General features: G+C 40.1%; 10 protein-coding genes across 10 annotated transcripts in view; 4 read left to right on the plus strand and 6 right to left on the minus strand.

Annotated features, from left to right (window-relative positions):
* Positions 1-475: 475 nt before the first annotated feature.
* BATDEDRAFT_14180 (uncharacterized protein) lies at positions 476-871 on the minus strand (the record flags this gene model as incomplete). Its single annotated transcript, XM_006681821.1, has 2 exons — positions 476-628; positions 764-871. Coding segments are annotated over 2 exons (261 nt in total), but the record flags the coding sequence as incomplete, so codon positions are not given.
* A 1,129-nt stretch (positions 872-2,000) lies between these two features.
* On the plus strand, positions 2,001-3,230 carry BATDEDRAFT_27734 (uncharacterized protein; the record flags this gene model as incomplete). The annotated part of the gene is made up of 4 exons (XM_006681886.1): positions 2,001-2,025; positions 2,330-2,652; positions 2,883-3,006; positions 3,097-3,230. 4 exons carry the CDS (start codon positions 2,001-2,003, stop codon positions 3,228-3,230), a joined length of 606 nt encoding a protein of 201 aa, XP_006681949.1.
* Positions 3,231-7,835: 4,605 nt separating this feature from the next.
* On the minus strand, positions 7,836-9,013 carry BATDEDRAFT_27735 (uncharacterized protein; the record flags this gene model as incomplete). The annotated part of the gene is made up of 3 exons (XM_006681887.1): positions 7,836-8,080; positions 8,636-8,747; positions 8,786-9,013. 3 exons carry the CDS (start codon positions 9,011-9,013, stop codon positions 7,836-7,838), a joined length of 585 nt encoding a protein of 194 aa, XP_006681950.1.
* Positions 9,014-9,378: 365 nt separating this feature from the next.
* BATDEDRAFT_91716 (uncharacterized protein) lies at positions 9,379-10,479 on the minus strand (the record flags this gene model as incomplete). Its single annotated transcript, XM_006682035.1, has 3 exons — positions 10,129-10,479; positions 9,895-10,068; positions 9,379-9,836 (listed from the first exon to the last, which is right to left on the minus strand). The coding sequence occupies exons 1-3, from the start codon at positions 10,304-10,306 to the stop codon at positions 9,379-9,381; spliced, it is 810 nt and encodes a 269-aa protein (XP_006682098.1). The 5' UTR covers positions 10,307-10,479.
* Positions 10,480-10,553: 74 nt separating this feature from the next.
* On the minus strand, positions 10,554-12,644 carry BATDEDRAFT_36058 (uncharacterized protein). The gene has a single exon (XM_006681938.1). It carries the CDS (start codon positions 12,630-12,632, stop codon positions 11,010-11,012), a length of 1,623 nt encoding a protein of 540 aa, XP_006682001.1. The 5' UTR covers positions 12,633-12,644; the 3' UTR covers positions 10,554-11,009.
* A 3,239-nt stretch (positions 12,645-15,883) lies between these two features.
* BATDEDRAFT_27738 (uncharacterized protein) lies at positions 15,884-17,953 on the minus strand (the record flags this gene model as incomplete). Its single annotated transcript, XM_006681888.1, has 4 exons — positions 15,884-16,435; positions 16,512-16,937; positions 17,553-17,646; positions 17,781-17,953. The coding sequence occupies 4 exons, from the start codon at positions 17,951-17,953 to the stop codon at positions 15,884-15,886; spliced, it is 1,245 nt and encodes a 414-aa protein (XP_006681951.1).
* A 34-nt stretch (positions 17,954-17,987) lies between these two features.
* On the plus strand, positions 17,988-18,902 carry BATDEDRAFT_91861 (uncharacterized protein; the record flags this gene model as incomplete). The annotated part of the gene is made up of 1 exon (XM_006681994.1): positions 17,988-18,902. The coding sequence occupies one exon, from the start codon at positions 17,988-17,990 to the stop codon at positions 18,900-18,902; it is 915 nt and encodes a 304-aa protein (XP_006682057.1).
* Positions 18,903-18,918: 16 nt separating this feature from the next.
* On the minus strand, positions 18,919-20,504 carry BATDEDRAFT_27739 (uncharacterized protein; the record flags this gene model as incomplete). Its single annotated transcript, XM_006681889.1, has 2 exons — positions 18,919-19,291; positions 19,342-20,504. 2 exons carry the CDS (start codon positions 20,502-20,504, stop codon positions 18,919-18,921), a joined length of 1,536 nt encoding a protein of 511 aa, XP_006681952.1.
* Positions 20,505-20,756: 252 nt separating this feature from the next.
* BATDEDRAFT_37452 (uncharacterized protein) lies at positions 20,757-21,766 on the plus strand. The gene has a single exon (XM_006681959.1). It carries the CDS (start codon positions 20,803-20,805, stop codon positions 21,319-21,321), a length of 519 nt encoding a protein of 172 aa, XP_006682022.1. The 5' UTR covers positions 20,757-20,802; the 3' UTR covers positions 21,322-21,766.
* Positions 21,767-21,969: 203 nt separating this feature from the next.
* Positions 21,970-22,990, plus strand: part of BATDEDRAFT_27741 (uncharacterized protein) — a gene marked incomplete at both ends in the record, with an annotated part of 1,320 nt that continues 299 nt past the window's right edge. The window contains 2 exons of the mRNA XM_006681890.1: positions 21,970-22,667; positions 22,729-22,980. Of these exons, the coding sequence (XP_006681953.1) occupies positions 21,970-22,667; positions 22,729-22,980 (950 nt within the window). The remainder of the gene's footprint in view (positions 22,668-22,728; positions 22,981-22,990) is intronic.

Consider the following 22,990-nt stretch of genomic DNA (forward strand, 5'->3'; position numbering starts at 1 on the left):
AAGCAGGATGATTGACAGACATGTCAAACGGGTAAGCAGATAAGCCATGCAAGTGCACCTGCACTTGCATGGGAGCAGATTGCTTTTGTTGGTATAGGCTTTGTACGTGATTTCGCTCGGATTTGTATGTATGCGAGGACCCTTCCTTGGAATATCCGCCAATAGAGTTACCGCTGTTGGAATGATGCGCACCCGACATGTGTGGATCATCCGAGCGCCAAGCCTCGGGTGCAGTATCTGTAGACTGTTGTAAAACGGCAAAGTGGGCCTCAAGCTTAGACAGTAGTAATTCTGAATCTGCCTCTAGTTTTGAATTCTGCGAGAGCAGACCAGGCTCGCTCTGATTATCAGATACGGGCCCTACACCAGGCCTCTCAGCGTTAGAATAGCCATTTCGTTTGTTTTTGGCTTCATTTGGTTTCATGGCATTGGCCTGATTGAAAGTAGAAGCTGTCGAGTTTTTGTCAGCGTTTGCTATTTTTGCCTCGAGTTGCTTGAGCCGATGCATAACACTAGAAAAATATCCTGGTGGCGGGCCTCGACGTTTAGGATTACGAGTGTATGTACAAGGAGTATCTGAAGAAACACAGTTGCTGCATAGTGGTTTGGCTCCATCACACTTTGATTTCTAATAAAAACACATGTTAATGATACTGTACATTTGAGTGCAATAGCATCACTGACGCTGATTCAATAGCTGTCATCACTGAGGCATTGACAGTAATCTTTTCATCTGTTCTCATGTCCTGTAGTAGAAACACACCTTTTTACTGCACAAGTCGCAGGCTTGAGTTACTCTGGATTTGTTGCGAGCACCTTTACCAACAGCAATAGTCTGATCAGCTAGAAATGAAACTGGATCGGTCTCCATATTGTTTGTAGGTAGAAGTTGTTGGTAGTTGTATTCCATTTGACTGGATGTGCTTGCAGCTGTATTCACGTAGGATCAAACCTGTTTTATCAAGGCCAATGTTTTGAATTGAATATTTGTTGCGCTTCCTTGGTATAAATCGGCTTTAATAAAACAACGCCCATCATATGATGTTGTCATTTGTATTCTAAAACTTGATACACTTGCGCTAAAGCTTGGGAATAGTCACATTTCAGTAATGCAGCAGTTGTTTCCATGCCAATTACACAATGACTGGTTAGATGAAAGGAGACTCATTGGAATAAAGCATTCGTTTAGTTTTACACATGAGCAAAGACCAGTCAACTAAGAGTTCAAAAACAATGCTGTCTAGCAAAACGACTCATCACTCCATAGATTGGCTGTTTGCCATGTAGTTTGGCGTTCCTAATAGTGTTTCATTTGACATGGATATGGCCGTGAGGTTGGGCAAAACATCTAACAGGACTTGGGCTAGAATCACATCAAAACCTGAAGCATAGTGCAATCCTCAGTCTGTCCTATATTGTACTGTACACCTGGCTTGTCTCATTTTCTGATGTAATACGGATGTTTCAGTCATTTAGAACTAGTCTGCAGGAATGGATATGTTTGGCATGCTCATGCATAGAATAAATGCATTATTATTAAAACAGTGTATCCATGGCATTCGAGGTTACTCGATGCAAGATAAAACTTGTATTTCTAGACAACTCGCTAATCTTGCATGTCCAAGGATATCCACCCTCAGCTGGACAAGAGAAACAAATAGCCACCCCATCAGATCCATGTGAAACTGGCCATAACAATGCTCAGCATGCAAGATATATAGTAAACTAGGCTTGAAAACACTGCCAACCTATTATTAAGCTTTGCATTGAAGGACTGATGATCTATTACCTTCAATACACGTGAGTCGGTCTTCAAGATATATTATGCTCGCTCTTCCTCCTTTTGCTAATGTACATATTCCAAAAACATTCCTGACCTACGTGTAAGACTGAATTATACCATTCTCATCTAAAACAGCGATATAGTCGTCCAACGATCAGCTTTTAAAAACAAAACACCTCTATCTTGCTAGATTCAATACATATCAAATACTTTAAACATGTCTGCCACTATTCGCCTCACAGGTAATTAGAATTGTATTTGTTGTGTGCACCATTGTGCAAAAATCAATCTTGTTTAAACACAATACAAGACCTATTGTATGGCACAATAAAAAATCAGATTCGACAGCTGTCAAACTGATGTGTCTGTTCAAACGCACCAGCTAGTATTGATTCAATTAAACCAAACATATCCGTTACCATTACACGAGTTGGTATTCTAGAGTAATAACATCAACTTTTTTTAAATTACTCGCTTATATATTTGGTTCCCGTCGATGCAACTCGGACGACTCATAAATGGCAACGATCGTTACGGATAATGTAGATTTTGATATGGATTTCACTGATTATCCACCGACCACATACACGCACAACTTTCCCAAAAAATCAAAGTGTGCTTTCCAGCAAGAGCCATCTCCAGTGTATAGCGATATCTCTCTGGCTTTGCCCGCCTCAGATGTGCGTCATCTACAGCAATCCGAGTGCGCAACAGACATATTACCCAACACGGTTAATGAAATTGATCACGAATCTGATTCTAGTCAAGATGGCGATGAGATTTATGATGACTTTTGCGAACCTGTGTATATACATTGGATTCGTCATGGTGATACTATTGCAAATGTGGCCAAGGTGTATCAAACTACGGTATGATTTTGCTCATTTTATTGGATATTTATTATCAAGTGCTGATTATCTGGACTTTAAATCACCATAAGAATGTCTAGAAGATATTGGTCTATTCTTTACATGTCATATAGTGTATATACGAGTGGGGTTTCATCTAGCACGTATTTTGAGCTAATCTTTTGTTTACAACACTACTTTACCAACATATCGTATCTATGAATCCAATGCATAAATTGTAATTCTACAAGACATGGATGCTTGCCAAAGCCAACGAGTTTGAAGATGAGCGTCAACCTTCATTAGAAGGTCGACGGTTTTTAGTCATTCCATCAGCATCGACATTTCAAGAACCAATCTGGGATGTTGACCAAGGTAACACATGATCATGCTTGAATATACACAACCAAATTTACACCATGTTTTAGCTATCCACGTTTGCTAAACTTTAAACTATTGCTTTAGAACGACACGAGTTATGTCGCAACTTTTTGATTTTGATTCACGACGATGACTTTTGTCTAGCACATCGGTATCTTGGTAAATCCAACTACAACCTTCCAGCTGCAATCGAAAATTACTATTTTGATTTATGCTGAACATCTATCTGTAGCAGCAGATTAGAATGATAGGTTGTGGTTCTGATCTAATGATATTTACTGTGATGATGTACCTGTTTTTGATCGAGCTTTTATGTCCATGCCAACTATCCAACTTGGAATTTTAATACCTTGTTTTAAAATAAAATAGAGTTTATACTGTCATTGATACGCATATCGCATGATTGTTACTAGCCAAGCCATCATATAAAAATGCGATCAACTCTGACAAATCATTATTCTAAAACTAAGCCATAGCTTGAACCCATATTATTTTAAAATACAAACTACACCACTTCCAAAGATTGTTACAGCCTGTATTGTCCAACATTATGTGGTGATGTTGAAATCAACAAATTGGTGCAACACTGAATGTATGTGGTGATTGTCGAGTATCGAGTTCATCTAGTTGTTTCTTGGTGTTTTCAATATCTATAAGCATCTTGTTCATAATTCCAAGGTATGTGTGTCAATGGTCTTGTTGCTCATAATGTGTATTTGCTATTAGGTTATCAACTGTTGGTAGTTGTGGTCTGAAATCGCATGGAACATGTCAACAAACTGCGTATGTTCTTGTACAATTTGCGATATTGCATTTGTAAACAATGTGTCAAACCGACGTTGAATGTGGTTCCAAATTGTCGATTGGTGTTTTGATATGGATGGAAATTGAAGTCTAGTTTCCATTCCACATGGCGTTCTAAACGCTTTGCGAAATTCACAGTAGCATGGTTCAACAGAGTGTTGGGTATTGGTGTATATCAAACACTGTGGGATTTGAAACCTTGACCAGTTATTGAGGTGACTGTGGTAAAAGACATGACCTGAATGCCACTACACAATGGTTTGTTGTACACTCCAGTGTGCGTTGGTTGGTCGAGTAAGCTCTGATATGTTCTTGTTGTATCAAGTTGTTATACAACAAACTATCAACGTCAGAAATACAGAGTCAAGCTGATTGAACTCTGAAAATGAGAGCCTCGACTGGAATAGTGTTCAAATCTGAGATATTTGACAGATCTAGTCACTTGTTCAACCATAACCATCATATATTTTAGTTCTGGAACCAAAACAACTATGTCGAGTGGTAAAACAATTGTTCTTGTCACAGACGTTATGCTGTATAGTTCTGGGTCATTTCATTGCTGCTGTTTGAGATTCTGTCATGCCAAAGTCTTGGGTTTCAGTTTGTAGTAGACATTCTGAACTTGACTGAAAGTGTCTAGTGTTTCCACTCTTTCCACTTTTTACACTGTAGATTTGTATTTATCAGACTCTGGACTCGAACAAGACATTGAAAAGTGGATATGTGACAACCTCGTAAAGTCACCAACACTCGGACAAAGTGATGTTGGTAGTGCTCGAATGGACTTTTACCAGGCACACATTTGTCAGTCAACTATTTCAAGCATCTTGAAATGGAACAACACATACAGAAAGCTCACTCTTGTAAGCGACTGATGAATTGGCATGGATGAGTTTGTCAAGTATTGAAAACATTCGCACAATAGAATCAAATATTTGGATTGCAATGGACGAGTTGGGTTTAAACTTGGTGATTGTACAATGTATGGCTATACAAACAGAGGTGAAAGAGTACAGTCCAAAAACAACATTTCAGTTCAAAACTATAGTCTAATAGTGTGTGTTTCATATGACGATCAATATGTTGAGAGATTGATCAAGGCAGCAGTGAATGCTGTAATATTAACTTGTTAAACAATGACATGCAACATTCCCAAACATTTCCAAACGGTCACTTTATTCTAGACAACATTCCATTCCACAAAACAACTCTGATTAGACATGGTTTACCAACTATTCAACAAACAGCGCGAGGTTTGGAACTACACTATACAGCATCATACTGTCCATTCTTGAACCCTGCTGACAATTACTTTGGTGTTTGGAATGACTGTGTGTGCTGAGCCATTCCAGACACCAAACAACTTGTAGCTTCAATAAAACAAATAATCCATTTCCAACAACAACAATGAATATGTAACGATTGTTTATTCCAAGACAATCATTACAAGATCAATACAAAAGTATTTGATTTTACGTGAATACGACTGTAAAATAAACTTGGGTGTTGAACCACAAGATTATCTCATGCAAGCAAACCATACGAGTGTATTTTGGCAGTGCTACAAGTTTGTTGACCAACTCATGTATGACGATATCAGCACAAACTCGATTGATCGAACAGCCATATATACACATTGTTGTCAGTTACATCGAGTGTTTGTCCAAATAGGTTGATTCAGATGGGTTGCATATAACCGACCAATCCAGCATTCATCCATTGTCAAACAACTATAATGCACAATACCACCAAGTGTGCAATTACACTTGCACTGATCAGTCGTTGCACAGTATGCATCAGTCAATGTTAAACATATGTGTGTCTGCAACTAAATTGCAGTCCATGACACATCCACACGATCCAACATGACAAATCATGTATTGTGAGTCCAAGATTGATCAAAAACCTGATCATGGTAAACACAGCATGTTGTTGCATATCAGAGTCGATATATCGAGTGACAGTTGCACACTTGTTGATGGTGCACAGCGTATCAGTCACAATACATGCACGGTATTGCATTGCAGTCATTGGATGATAACTGGTTGCAATGTGATACCGATCGACATACATCAGCATGGTGTGATGTGACCATAATCATGGTGGAATGTGTTGGAGTTGGCATTGTGAGTTGACAATCGATACACCATGCACATGACTGGAACATATATATTCGAGTGTGGTTTGGTTGGTGTCAGGTTGATCATGCAATCGCATCGGTGCAACGAGTGAGTGAGCTGATGGTGATCTGAACCCATTTCAACAACAAGGAGTTGACAGTCATGGATTTGCATGCATTCAATGTGTAGCACACCGTTGTTGACTGTTGACTGTGTATGCAAGTCAAGTCACCACCAACCAACAACCACATCTAGTGCATACATGATCATTACTAGAATGACTGCTAAGAATATTCGTGTCTAAAAGTTGATTGTGAGTTGATGGTTTGCAAGAACCAGACAAAACCAACATGCTATTGGATACAGCAACCTGATTATAGTCCAGTCGCATGGTGTGATACAGTGGTTCGTGCAATACAACATCCAGATATTTGTAGTGTTGAACACGACGAATCTGTTGTCCGTGTAGCATCATATCAATTGGTAATTCGGAATCAAAGTGCTGTGACCACAGAAACTAAGTATGTTGCATTTGACTACACCAAAGCTTATTTGACATTGTTCCATCCATTGTGCAAGTACACCAGATGCCAACTGGAGCAACTGATCAGAATCGGCAAATATCACGATATTGTCGGCATATATGAATCCTCACATTGGTGGTGATTTACACGATACTCATGCAATGACAATCGGTTGATATCATCGTGTATGTTGTTGATGAACATGTTGAACAACAATCTGACAGTGGACACCACCACCGGACTCCATGTTCAATTGGAAATGGGTTAGAAACCAATGATCCAGTCTGAGCACAAGCTGATGAGCATGTGTGTAGCGCTATTAGCAAGACCAGTGTGCGTGGTGTCAATCACATATGCTGCAGTTATCATATCAAGGCACCAACCATGACAGTGTCGAATGCATTTTGAATGTCAATCAACACAACAATAATATTGAGCTGCACGCACTGCCGTCATTGAACAATATCGACTAGTGAATCAACTTACACAACACACTTGTCTGATTTGAAATCGACCATGCTCAGTGGTGACGAGTTTGTTGAGCACCACGATCCATCAATGTGTGTTTGCAAGACCTTGCATACTAGTTTATGACACACATCAATCAGTGTAATACCGTGGTTGTCATTTGTATCAATGTGATCACCGTTATTCTTGTCGATATATGCAGTCAGTACAATTGGTACAGTGTATGCAGACTGCCATCAGGTTGCATAGTGGCCGTCAACATATTGACTGAGCTGTGTAGCAAAACGAGCAAATGGATTGGGTGGTTCATCAGGTGTATCATCCGATGTATATAATGCGACTCGACAGAATGTGACCAATATCCTGTTGTTTTCCGAGTGTCTGGTGTGAACCATCTGCTGTATTGCATCAGCTAGTCGATTTCAAGATATATCCGAGTCGAGATCAGTGGCATCGTCACGAATCGGAAACAGTTTGTATGGTGGAAGTGAATCACGTATATGCAAGTACTGACATTACTGCAAGTCAAGTAAATGTCCACTATCGTCCGTAGCAAGACACAAGTAGTGATTATTCGGTATGTCAAAAATAATATCACTGCTGTACTGAATGATATGATTGGCATCACATCGTATAGTGGAATGAAATGGGGTGATGACTGTTGTGTGTGTTGCACCACCAGACATGACTCGAGCTGCTACAAATGTCATATCAAAACGATCATCAATACTGTCCGGTCAAGTGTGTCAGCAAACTTGATCCAGTTCATATGTTCATTGGCACATTCAAGTCGCTGGATTGTTGCATTGTGTTTGTCCCAGCATGCATCTAGTTGGCTGCGACAGAGTTCATTGTGATTGTCGCGGATACTTGCTGTAATGTACATCAATATTCCAGTGTTACAATGTCAAGTTGTCCGTTTGATTGGGCGATACAGTCGACGTTTATGTAGCCGAGCAGTATGTGCATGTGCGTGCAGTTGACAGTCATTCACTGTTGCATTGGCAGCATCCAATAACTGAATGCATAGCTCGTGTGTGTCCGTGTATGATCCATCAAACGCTGCATATATTCCACCAATCGTGAACATTGCAATCCGATCATAGGCATATATGCAGAGTTGTGATATGTCAGTTGGATGAGTGGAATGGACTGAATGAGTTGGTGCATGTGTATTAGTGCGGATGCAAGTGTAAATGACACATCGTCAACAACCGCAATCTTCATGTCTACACGAGCAGATTTTACAAGTGTTTGTTCAGTCTCGTCACACACAAAGTGATTGATAGAGTGTCAATGACATGCAGTCCTGCTCACTCGAGTGATGTTACTGTCTGCATATTGCCAGCATACTGCATGACAGTCAAACGCAGTATTCATGCGTGTATGATGCGTTGTAATGGCGCATATTCAGTGTTCCAGTTTGCAAACAGTAGCACGGATGAGTGATCGTCAAACGGAATAACTGCTGACAGGACATGTTGAATGGCAGACAAGACATTTCACGTTTGATAGTCGCATGCAGCCGAGTGTCCAATGTACACAGCCAACAGTCCAAACACAGTCAGGTGTAAAGTTTGGAATGTTTGCGACAATTATGGTGCCATAAACAGTCATTTTGCAAATCCAAACCATTTGTCAATACCGAATGGTGTCTCGATGTTCGGGAACAGTTGCCGAGTGTTGCAATACATTGAAACCACACACTGTGTGCTTGAAACTGTCCGTTGCAATGCAAGTCTCGGATAATCCACATAGTCGGTTTGGCTGAATATATGTCAAAGTAGTGAGTGTTTGCTGGCAATGTTTGACACATTGACTGACAATATTTGACAACAATTAGGAAGTGAAACACACAGTGAGGATGTCGTTGGATGCCTGCGTTGACAGTTTTTGTGTATGTGTCAGTTGTTGTATGGATGATTGGTGACAGAGTTGATGGATAGTGTGTGCGGAACATGACTCTGGCACAGTAATACGGACTCGTGCACCGAGTTGAGTTGTCCAGCAATCGATTTTGGAAATGTGTTTGATGTGATGGTTTGAGATGGATGCCAAATGACCACGAATGTTACCAATTGTCATGACAGTTGATTGTTGATTCAAAACGTTGTTTGTTTGGTATTAATGGTTAGAGTGTCACTCATTGACCTGTCAGATCAGCAAGTGTTATTTCGGTGAGTTTCGTGTTTATTGTAGTCACATCAACATCAGCAGGTTGCACTACGGATTTGCTTGACAGAGTTGCAGATCCAGTTGGATTGATAGACGAGCAACTGTGCAAACAACTGTGCGAGTTGCAGGATGTTTGAGATCCAACAAAACACTGCTTGCACACAAGTTCATGAATGCAGATTGTCAGACTTGACCATCAACTCACAGTATAAATTGCATGTACAACAGTTTACACGCTTACCCATCAACAATAAACCCACATAATCAGCAAATCATCAACGAGCAGCCAGTTCAATGGTTGGGTTGATGTTTTTTGTTGGAGTTTCTGGATCAAACTTGACCTGATTTGTACCGAGTTGTGTCATGACTACAAGATTATGCGACAGTTTCTGAATACGTTCTTTACGAATCAAACGACGTTGTTTGTACATCAATGCCGAGTCTTGTTTGGCTTGAGTGGTAGAATCTGTAGATGGCACTTCTGTTCCCGAGTTGATTGTAGAAGAGTTGGAGTCAGTGGTCAAGTCATTGGATTTGGATGGATCTTTTGCAGCCATGACGTCTTTAAAATTCCGAGCAATGGATATTTCACCAATGATATCAACAAACATATCACCACCAAACTGTTGTCTGAAGAATTGTTCTGGATCGACAAACACAGATCCTTCAGAACCCACTGCAGCAGCCTTTCCATGAATATTATAAAATGAACGACGCTGTGGATCCGACAAGACTAAAATTTAAACATTAGTATAGTTTTTCTGGATACACATGAACCATCAAGTCTGTACCTTGATAAGCTTCAGATATTTGTTTAAACATTTCTTCAGCCAATGGATTGTCCAAGTTTTTATCAGGATGACACTTTATAGCCTTGAGATAATACGCCTTTTTGATGACAGCACTAGACGCCGTAGCAGGAATCTCCAACAAATCATAATATTCCATATCGATTGGATGGTCATCTAAATCAATCATGAAATTAGAAGACAAGAATCATCCTTTTTCAAAGGTTTTACAATTACCTGAGCCGGTTTTTCCAAGAGAAGTTTTTGGTCTGCGACTGGAAGCATTGTTGGTAGATTGGTCCGAGGCATTTGTAGTTTTTTTAGCAGAAACAGATGGAGTCTGTTGAACAGCAGAAGTTGGAATAGAACAAGTCTCTACAAGAAAATCAAACCACTCTATAAACAGAAAAGGCATAAGCTGGAGTGACAGGAAGATAGAATTCAATGACTACAGAACACTTTGGACACTTTGCAGTGACAGAAGGTTTTGGTCTCCTCGATTCAATAACAGGAATATGAGTTGAATCGCTCATGTTATCAACAACCAAATCTCAGCAAATGCAAAATGGAACACTTGTGTTGAAAATTTCCTTGATTTTGTTGGAATAAAAATAAATCGAATATTCTTGTTGAAAATTGACTTGATTGATATTGTTGGAATTGCAGGCTTACAAACTCATTTTTATTAGAATGTCAGCAAGAGTTGTTGCACAATACAAAACTGCATTTCGCGATATTATTGTTGAACGGTTTAAACCAGATTCAATAGTAAATGTGTCGTTTTGTTGATTCAAAAATGTATATTTCGTAAATGAAACTCATCTTCAATTGTCTGATTTACAAGTTGGTTTTGGAATACTTGAAATAGTACCGCAGTATGTATTGAACAGTGGAAAATGTAAAAAACAATAGTAGTATAGATAGGGCACTGAATGATACTACTCTTCTTGGTAGATGCTCTGCTAAAAGTTGTTCAAAGTGTCTGGAGTTGATCTCGCCTGTGACAGGTGATTTATGCTAAAATGCCATGGACAATCAATGTCAAATATAATGGTCAAGACTCGGTGCTTTATTCATACAAATAATTGTCTAATTCATTCCAACCCAAATGTACTATCTCAAGTACTTTCAACCAGACTAAGGAGCAAGTTTGTTTCTTCCATTCGAGCAACAGGGGAGCAATTTCGTGTAGAGAAGCCAAAGTCAATGATATATGGATTCCCAGATTCATCAATCAAGATATTCTCCTTTTTGATATCGTTATGTAGAATACCGGCCTCGTGAATGCTTTCGAGTGTTTCCAACAACTTCTGCTTTTGCTGTTCAGTGAATCCATTGGCCACCGTACCACAGATAGAAACACCTACACAGTACAGAACGTCCTCCACAAACCCATGACAAACGAATCTAGGTATGCCATTCCCTTGTAGCCCCGATAGCTGTTCATACACAGAAACCTCATTCAGCAATTCTGGAAGCATTTCTCCGTGCTTGGCAATATCAGCAACCTTGAGAGCAATACGGCTAGATCCATAGTAATCCAAATACACTTTGCTTCTTCCTTCACCAAGAACTGTATCGAATTTGAAATCATCAACATCAAAGTCTTGGGGTTGCTCGTTGATTTGAATTCCAGACGACAAAGAACTGCATCCTTTGGAGAGACTAGCACGCGGAGATACTCTAGTACTACTTGGTCGAGAGATTTGGGTAGCAGAACTAGCTCTAGACGGACGCTTTGATGCGGGGGGAGAATCCATATGATTGTGATTGACGATGCTGTTGAAATACGATAAGCATTGTTGAACAGTGGGTGTTCGAACAGTAAAGGAGATTCCCTCGGAAACATACAAAGTTTCATGAACTTGAGGTTCTTCACAAACGGCACATTCTTGATTTCGATAAACAAACCAGGTGTTTTCGTATGTCGACAGAATCCCATATTGCCTGTGGTTCAATCGCATATAGTGGTAGAGTTGGTCAAGAGCAGACGCACATGTCCTTTCTGTGTCGTATGAGTTGACGATATCACTGATAGGCAAGGTCCAATTGCCCTTTTCTTCAACAATGGCGACAATCTCTCCATCTCTAGTCATTAAATGATCTGGTTCCCCTACGCAGCTTGTGATTTGACGTCGTGCCTTGAATTCAGAAGGAGGAATGAAACACTTGGCAGAGATATTGAGCAAATTGAGCTTGATGAAGGGTTGAAGACTTTGAACTTCTTCGGTGATGATAATTCCAGGAACAAACACAGGTCTTTGTACTCTTTGAGAATGCTGATGATGATTAGCACCAATCCAATCAACAACGCTTTGCTTAAAATCAGACCACAGGAAAACATGTGTCGGCTTCTTCCAAATTCTGCCAGAGGTGTTGGGTCTTGACACAGGATTGTCATACACCGGTTCAGGAAGAGACCAAACCATATGCTCGTCCATAGTGATAGTATCTCTTAGAGAGCGAATAATCAGTGGATGGTCGTAGGAACCAGTAGGTTGCTGAATATCAATCAAAAGAGTATTCCCAGGAATAGCAGGTCCATCAGGCAAGTGGAGAGTGAGCTCGTCAACAAAGGTAGAAGCAAGAGGAGAGTTTGGAAGTGCTTGGAAAGCAACAACCAGGTCAGCAACACTATCAAGGGGGAAAGGCCGCAAAGCGGTCCTTTCACTATTGATATGGGTATCAACCTTTACAGGTTGGTTGTGGAGGTATTGAATGTAGAATGGTATGTTTTCCATTAGAGTTTGTTTAAATAGAAAGGAATAGAGTAGAAGAAAGAGCAAAAGGAAATGTAATAGAATAGAGTGGAATGAAATGTAATGAAGAAAAGAAAGGAAAAAATCCGACTTTAAATCCAAAATTTAATGTCATGTGAATAATGTGAAACAAATTCACACAATAGTTTAAATTAAGCATTTTTGTGTGAAATTAAAACTGTTAAATTAAGCATTTTTGTGAAATTACAACTGTCAAATTGTATTAATTTGTCATGTATTCAAATTCACACACTTTGAATAGTTTAAATTAAGCATTTTGTGTGAAATTACAACTGTTAAATTAAGCATTTGTCATGTGTTTATTTGTATTGTTCAATCGAGTGTCAATTCAACTCAATTGATTACATTATAATATTCAATATTCAGATTGAGTTTGATTGTTGGATTAGTAAATGTGTTACAAAACATGCATTTACATACTGAATCTGACAAGTGGATAATGATTGTTCCAATCAACACATGGATTGAATTGACTGCAATATTGTCATTGATTGCAGTCACTGTTGACCAATACATTGTAATACATTGACAGTTTTGACATCAACATTGTCATTCATGTCAAGTTGTGTGTAGTTGCTAATATTATACCACAACAATACTGACAACTTTCAAGTCCTGTGATACACCGTTTTAACCATGACCGGATCGATGTTGATCACTTGTCAATACACGGGTCAGTTGTATAATCGCACAACTGTTGGTTAACCAATGTTTGACTGTCGATATTTGAATCATGAATATTGTCCAACATAATCGTCACTAACATTGTCGTTGTCGTTTGATTGCCTTGTTTTGTGAATAATCATTGCAATGTCATTTGTTCAGTTGTTGTTGGTTTATTGAAACCATGTCACAATTCTTGATATATTGCACGTAATCTTGTAATTGTTGGTGTTGTCTGTAGTAATTCTGTCAATGTATACGAATGGCACTTGTTGCTAATTGGTAGTTGTTTATGATTAATACACAACCGATCAGGTTTGGTGACCATTCTATGCACATATATATTTGACATTATATCGGACTGTTATGTTGTTTGATCCAATAGTAGTATATGCCAGTCATACTATAATACTACATGTTTGTTGCAATATCCATACAACCTATATCCAAAACTGCACAAACACTGTCATTCAAGATTGATGAGTATACAATCACAAATGAATCCAACGCATTTTTGCTGTATATAGTTGTATTGAGTGTCGTGTTTGTTGGCTTGTCTGTTGACTTGACTAGATCTGATATTACACGGGCTATTCAACAATTGTATTGAATTCCGGTTAGTATCGAGTCGTTTGAGTCGTTCAAGTAGTCAAGTTGCTTGGTTTGCAATGTGTTGTGTCCAAGAATCACTTGCAATCAAACCATCACCAAACCACAAGTTAACAACACCAAATGATATATGACTGGTTATATTAACACATTGCAAACACTCGACGAATTAACCATGAATCAGGTTCAATCATCAATTGTCAATATTGTCAAAGTGTGTATTCCTGGTTTAGTTGATGATGATCCGAGTATGCGGTATTCGTCACAGTTTGATTTGGTCCAAACAGGTTTTGTAATGGTTTCAACAATATCTGATGAATGACATGCTACAATCGCAGTATATTGATATTACCGCATGATACAACTGTTTGGTTGACCAAACGACTCGAATGTTGATGGATTACTATGCCAATCGACTGTTTTGACTCGATATCACCATACTTGACATACCAACACATGCGACATATGATGGAGTGTGTAATTGCAGTTTGATTGATTCAATGTTGTGTTACGACATGTGTTACAACATCAGTCACCATGTGTGTTATAGTTTGTATATCCAACAACACATTAGAGTGATTGATTGTCGTTCCGATCGATCGAATGTCAATGTGTTTGTACAACAGTTTGGTACAACCGATTGTCTGTGGATTATTATCACATGAGTCAATGCTGACCTGATTTACGATATTCAGTGTTGTTGGAATATCAACACAACATCAACACCAAACATCAGATCGACACTGCACGTTGATGTTGATGAATGCAACAATGGCTATTGAAACAATACATCATAATGCGTACAAGTCGCAGATTGCAGTTCAGACTCAATGCAAAATACACATTGTTACAGTTTGGTCATGAACAAAGCGATACACACAATGTGCAGTTTATGTCTACGACTCGACTGATTGGTAGACAACGACCATTTGCATCGTTGAACAGTAAACTGATCAGTAAATGACCATCAAACGCATGGCTTGGTATCGACATTCAAGCAATCACCATGATTGTAATATTTGCAAGTTGTCCACAAGTTGTTCACAAACGACCATCAATTGACAATGACATGCATGTGCATGTGCATGTGCATGGTTGACTATACAATATACTACATGAACCAATATAGCAATCATGATATAATTGTTATTTATCAAAACATTCTGACACACTAGTCAAAGCGATCATCTTGTTTGACACACTGTATTCAGTACCATTTGATCAGTGTCGTTGAGCAACACACTACGGATTGTATTGCACATCTTCAAACCCATAAACAATATCAACAATAAAACTGCATGACAACGACTCATTCAGCACTTTGAGACATGATGTCGTAGTGTAACATTTTAATATAAATGCTTTGCATTTTGTTTGGTTTTTTGGCAGTTGCAGGCATTCCGTTTGGTCAATTCCATTGATTATCGACTACACGAGTATGTTGTCAATCTGGTCGATTCATGTATTCAAGACATGTTCCAAACACCTGCGTTGTTATTTGATCCAGTCGGCAACGCGATCGTGTTCATTCATGGATTGTGAATTAAACTTTGGTCACCACTTGTGTCTTGTTATATCCCAAATGTCATCAGAATGTATCGACTTGTGCAATCTGTGTTTCAACGATTCGTGGTTGCTGCTTACATGCGTGCAAGGCAAAAAGTGAGCTACATAAAATACCAGAACAATCCACGGAAAACAATCACAAACGAGAGTAAGGAACGTTCCGATGTGGATTTCTTTTTGATTATACATCATCCACTACCAATATCAATACTGGTTCCGATATCAACAAGTTTCAATATATCGGTTGTAAAACGATCATATTGATGCAGTATCGATCATCAAAATGGTGTTTTTTGAAGCCATTACACCATGACATTGACTCGACACAACTATTGCTGTAACAGAAGCCAGTCTCTTGTAATGAATACACAATTTTATTGAACATTTTCAATGATCAAAATAGCACTCGAGTCCATCCATTTCTCGATATTCTTACTCTGGTAATCGACAGGAGTACAGCCATCATCATATGGACAATACTCATCATCAGATTCTACACCACCAGCCATACACCAAATGAGACATGCTGTCTTGTGGAATTCTAGTGCGTTCCTGTTTGGTAGTCGAGTTGGATTGTTGTGAATGAAATACAATGTCATTTCACTGTTGAATTCGACTGTTTGTCGATTGTCAATCCATCTCTTTTGCCTTGTTCTGCGGATAACTTTCAAATCTTCAATTGTCTCAATCCACTTCTTGTGCTTGTCACTTGTTGAGTCATTGATCACTTTGATCACCAGTTTGTCATCCACTACATCCACATATTGCTTTAGTTTACCAAATTGGTCATGGCACTTGATACACAACAACAGTCCGTTCTGTATTTGATGTTTCTGCGTCAAACCAGATCGTAGCAAGATGGATGGTTCGTTGTATGCCATTCCAATGTTCTTTTGGGATATGATGTGTGCTCCTTGCAAGGACAGCTTATTCCAGTAAAACAAGCAGACTGTATCTCTTCTCAACCGCCTTGTTCAAGTCCTTGTGCTGTAGCTCACTCACTTTTGCAACATAGTCCAGATCATCAGCAGAGTTGGTTCTTGATGTTGGATTTGATGAAACTGGAGTGTGACAGCTGGATGAATCATTGTAGTCTTTGTGGAATGGCAGTATGTAATACCCAAACATGTCATCAATGAATGTACGAGGATGCTCTGGGTCTGCCAACTGGATCTTGGTTGAGAACTCTTGCTGCTCTGCAAATTGGTTGGCAGTCAGCAGGTTGTGCAGTCGAGTGATGTGTGAGGTTTCTCCCTCTTGGATGATTCCCAAAAACAAACCTCGTTTGTTGTCATCCTGCCATTCAGACTTGACTCTTTGTGTTGGTATGGCTTGAGTGCTGATTTGGTAATATTCATTCAACAGTTGTGTTGTTGCTGTCTTTGTTGTTTCAATATTCATTTGATGTTTTTTGACAAAAGAATGAAACTCGAACCAACCAAAATAATTGCAGTCAACAATCAAATTGGACAATATTCACCAATAATCTTTTAAACTCGTACAGTTTGTAGTGTTGTCATAAAAGTCATAGTTTGACACATTTTCATTAAGCTATCAGTGAGTATCAACGAGTATCAACCAACAAAATTGGTCTCGTTGGTCGATACACTACTGATGCACTTGCATATGAAACTGTACGAGTTCAACCAATGTTTCTTGCACGGTTGTCAAATGTTCAGATGAAATCAATCTCATGGCAGGACACAAAATGTGACATTATCAAATAACAACCAATACTAAACAATTGGGTTACCACACGATGGTTCATTCGGAATGCAAGTTGAATCCATTAGTGGTCATTGATACCACCAAGTGTATTGGCAAATACACAATGGTTTGTAATGGTAAATTGATTTCAAACACATCACCGCTCATTTATCACCGGATACATATTTGAAAGTATCCAATATTACTTGATACTGAATGTCCAAGTGTCTGCTCAGAGTTGCTCACAATATTGACGATATTACAACAACATGCTGATTCAAATTTGGAAAAAGTAATATTGGCTTGTTTAATCTTGAAATTGCCTCTTGTACGTACGATGTCTCCACGATTCCGCTGGTGATGATACGTATCTCGAATGACGCCGTGGGGTTGTCTTGTCGCCACTTCTGGGTTGCAATAGCACACAATTCTGGCAAGTATACAAAGTTCTCGAAATGCAGCATATACAATATAGTAGCTTCATCCTGTTCAGTCGCGTTACTGAGATGATTCACAGTTTGCACATAAAAGTACATGACGGATAGTACAGGATAGCAGGCGTACTTGATTACCTCCTTGGGATGTGGATGATCGATAGAGTATCCGGCTACAAGCTCGTCGTGATATATTGCGGACGACAAAAACATTCGATCACCTGATGAATTGACACTGTAACGACTTTGTCCATGTTCACACGTAGCCAAAATGTCGGCATACAGCGCGAGAGCACTCGGCATAGTACACAGCTATTGTAGAAATCTAGATTCCTACATGGATGCTAATAAGGCTGTATCTATATCTGAGAGTCTACACAAGACCAGAGGAATCCTTGACGAGTGTGTGCGCGACTTCGAGATACATGAACAACGGTCAGCTAATGCATTTGACAGATATGTCGTCGCCAGTTCTCGACTGATGACACGGAGTCTAAATGATTATGCACCAGACTTGGAACTGCGATTACGTGATGCATTTCTGAATGCAGTAGGAGTGGTTGAATATACACCCAGTGATAGGCGAGGGATAGTTGTCCTTGGAACCTGGAAGGTGTGTGAGGGTGTTCATACTACCCTAATGATATCTGAACCAAGTATTGTTACATCGTCGTGGCATCTCACCGACGTACTACCATCAGCGGTACAGACGTACATTGATCAACTATGTACTGTTTCACACTCTACTCATGCCAGAGACATGGTATCGGTTACTGAGTACGATGGACAAACAGTGGTTCGTGGAAGATACGCATCTATAGTTGTTGGAATGATGCAGGCCAAAGGCTACCCAATTGACAACTGTAGATGCGTTCTGATACACTATCGTGAGTACTCTCTGGTTGGAATGGTGTCATACAATGGTAGTACGCATTATTATACTCCGTCAATACAATCACAACGCATACTCAATAGCAAGAAGGATCCTGCGGACTATACGACAATAGGAAATGATATGCTGAGTGTGTACGCTTTCAGTCGAGACAATACTACGGTACGTGTTAGCTCAAATGATGGAGTCCGAGTCGAGACTGGGAAGAATGGCAATGTTGGAATGTCGCATAACGGAATACTCAGATACTCGGCTGCTCCGAATTATGTATATGCAGCTCATGCCAGATTTTACAGAATGATCATGAACACCATGAATGATAAGCGAACATGTGCGAATTCGTTGACAGTGGTTGCATAGTACCTTCGCTTTAAAATCATTTGTGCCGGACGCTAAGATGATCAATGCGTGAAAAGTTACCAATGAATGACGCTATCATTGGATCGTCAGACGATGACACGAAGTGTAAAGGTGTTGCCTCTCGAATAGTAGCATCCATTTGCTTCAAATCATCTACTATACCGGTAAGTAATACGTTACTATGTGTACGAGAGATAAACTGCATGCTACGGGTGCCAGTAATAGGAGGAGATTCGTTGATGAATGATGCAGCTGCTACACAATAGGCTAATTCGTACAATTCGATACCTTCCCACTCAATCTTTAGACACTGGAGAGCATATTCACACGCTACCAATGCTATGCGAAACTTGCTAGCCAGCGTGCCTCTGTATAAGGCTATACCAGTCCTGGACATTGGTAGCAGTATTTCAGCATTCGATGGAATGGACGATGTTACGACACTAGCTTTGATCCAGTACGTGGGTCAATGCATGCAGTGTACGACTCTCCGTTAGACAGGAGCGATAGTAATACGCCCGTTGTAGCCGAAGATAATACTGCTCTCTTAGCAATGTCAAGGAGTAACTGTGTAACATTTCTACCGATGCGGGAAGCTAGACGTACACCTGGAAGTCCAGTGCTAAGCGAAATGTACGGTGGAATACGCAAACCTTGCATTGTGCCATCTGCCGAATGAAACCATTTGGCCCTTACTACATGATTCTGTGACGAGATTTGAGACATAGCATATTTCAGTTGCCTGCTGAATGTATGACCTTCGTGGATACACAAGTGACTCTGTGTAAGGTTATCAATGGCAGTAATAGACCGTCCACGAAAGTCCTCACATGATACAGTTGCTGCTGTCATGGTATTCCTGATATTCTTCCACGGTCCAGGTTTGTTACGCATCTGAGTGTGTAGGTCTGTTCCTATTACATCCGGCTGAGTATCACCTAGTGATCGAGTACTGAGAAGAAATGCGTTATGTCTGTCGACTGTAATATGTCCAGTCATCAGATGTGACACCGATTCTGAAGCAATGGTATCGAATGTATACGGTGCGTTATCCGACATGTATTGCTTGAGTTCAACGATTGCCAAAGGAGTGACTAGTGGCACTACATGTACCTCGTCTCCGTCATAATCAAGATTTAGCGGGGAACAAAAGTTAGGGTGTACACCAATCGATGCTTCGTCCCATGCATACACTTGTACCGCTTGAATTGACTGATCAGATAGCGTGGGGCAGCGGATGAGAATCGCGTAGTCACCATCGACAACCTTCCGGATGGTATAGTCACTGGATACAAAGTGTTCTCCATTTGGGTCAGTAAGCTCGGCTACGGTGGCTACATTAATGCGATTCATCCATCGTCGTGGAATGAACACCTTCCTGAAATCAGATCCCCAGTGACACGTGGCTACACCACGGCAACCCATCATAGGTTGCATGCCGAGTGCACGATACTTGAGAATTCCACGTCTACCGCTGAAGTACTCGCATAGAGCAACAGAGAACTCGAGTGGCGTCAGTGTACCCTGTGTTCTGGTAATACCAAGGAACGCTGCGTGAAGTCTGTCAGCTTCGGACATGATCTCCTCGTCCATATGTACCATGAATGATGGAAACGATATCCTACCCGACGGAGATGACTGTAAATGTCCACTGCAGTTGTCGTGGTATGAACAGTATACATCCGTTTGTGGAGCAAATCCTGTAGCGTTACATAGCACTGTACGAAGATTGGGTACATTTAATTTGCTTAATGTCAGTGTGCTAACCATCGGTACAAATGATCGCGTACGATTGTTGCATAGATAGTGCTGAGGTTTGAACGGTGCAACTTTGTCTGCTCGAGTGATCACAACCATGGTAATGCAACAAGTATTTGATACGTATACATGATAATCCAGTATGGATATTCACACAGAACTAGTAATTTCTCCTCACTTTGATGCTCGACAGGGTATCGATAAGACTGTAGCTCATCGATTGGTATACACTGACGGCTCATGTCTAAACAATGGACGCCCTGATGCTACTGGTGGTATAGGTATATGGTTTGGCACTGAATCTGCATACAATGGCGGTATGGTGTATCCGTTCCCGTCACCTACCAATAATGCTTGTGAGTTGTTTGCAGTTTGTATGGCACTTGCTGTGGTACAGGAACAATCGCAACTCGGCACCATGGAACTGTTCGAGAAGCTCTACGTATTCACAGGTAGCCAGTATGTGTTGATGGGTGCACGAAGAAGTGACAGAATGCATGCGTATAACACTAAGTTGTGGGACATGTTCCATATATTGATGGACTCATTTCAGGACTGGGGATGTCTGGTAACGATAGCAAAAGTAGCAGCACATCAGGGTATTAGAGGGAATGATGAAGCTGATAGAATTGCCAGGACGTATAGTGAGTATACTTGCTAAGATGATGCATGTTCAGAAGGCTCTTGTTAGGAAATGGTAGTTTGTGAATGAGCATATAAAAACTTATATGTGTCACTTAGACACTAGAGGCCAACGGCCAGTATGGTATGTTGGAATATCCAGACGGATACTCTTAAGCGGTAACCTGTGGCAAAGCTAACTCTTGTAACATCCACTTTAAACCCAAAATTAAACCCCTTCATTACCAAAAATCCATGTGCTCCGTACCCTGCAACTCTCATCTCTAGGATTCAAGTTCTCAATAATCGGGTAGACGATCTCATTATTAAATTTACTAATTACAGGAATCAATCCTATTGGTTGTAACCTTCGTTTACAGCCTCCCATCATTTAACGGGTTAGTTGTTCGTATCACAAGACACAAACAATCAACTACTATGAAAGCTAGAATGCTTACTCTTATCAATAAATAACTCTTCAAACTATTTCATCTGTCCAACTACTTTATCACCTTTTCACTACTCTTGAAAAGACTAAGTTTGCTGATCTTGATTTAAAGTGCGACATCCATTACACTTTTGATTTGTTCTCTTCTGATAACTACTAACAGTTACAAATTATATTCTATTTTATACTTTTTACTTTACTACATTTTAAAACAAATCAAGAAGTTCCAAACATTCTGACATGGTACAGTTATTGCATGTCGTAATTGGACTAATTGCAAGTACGAGTAGCGTGCGAGCGATCGAGCAGACAAGCATATCTGACGTATCACTTGCCGAGAATACTCATGGGTTATCCGCTGGTGTTGTTGATCCCTTACTCACTAGTGGTGGTAACTGTCCTAGTGATGGTCGTAACTGTGACAACGATCCGTTCTCTTCGCAACGTAACGGTGCTTCGGATGCTACTGAAACAACATCAGTTAGTCACCTTGCTACTCGAGCACTATCTCCCACATGTCAGCCGTTTATCAATTCACATATGAATAACGGAACCAGTTTCCTCAACGCCATTTCGTACATTTTGTACGATCCACGTGGATATGGACCTCCTACAATGGGATGCTATTGTAGTGATGATGGTACTAATACCATCTGTGTGACCTCCCGTTCGTGGTTTCAGTATACTTCTGTGCAGGACTTCGTGATTGCTATTGGTAATCCAACGGTATCTCTTCAGCTTAACTCATACTGTTGGAAGTGCAACCGAACTGCTCCTGTAATCGAGGCTGTAGCATCAGCTTTCTCTGTCTCAGTGTATCCAAGTACCATTGCTGCAGGTATCCAGCCCCCTGCCCCTGCCAATGGAGTGTCTCACTCTCCAAGCAGCTATAGTATTACAGCGACTATCGGGGCTATCTGTGCTATTATCCTCTTTATGTACGGAGTTTAATAAATACATCTGTTATCATTCATCATTGTTATCATTGTATTACACTAGCGCTACCATGATCGCTGATAGACATTCTTTAAAAGCTTTGCTTAATGCATCTAGTCAACGAGACGCGTTATCGCGCCGAGTAATATCAACTACCACACTCCTCACTCCCTACCAAATTAAAAACTTAACAAATACACCTGGATATACTATCATATTACCGCATTCCTATAGTATTCATTGTATGTATCACCTTCACGAACAAGCATCGTACACGTTACCATGCCCCATGATCCAAGTTGATACAACAGTAAAGTACAGATAA

This window comes from Batrachochytrium dendrobatidis, assembly GCF_000203795.2.
Source record: "Batrachochytrium dendrobatidis JAM81 unplaced genomic scaffold BATDEscaffold_14, whole genome shotgun sequence".
Lineage (NCBI taxonomy): Eukaryota > Fungi > Chytridiomycota > Chytridiomycetes > Rhizophydiales > Batrachochytrium > Batrachochytrium dendrobatidis.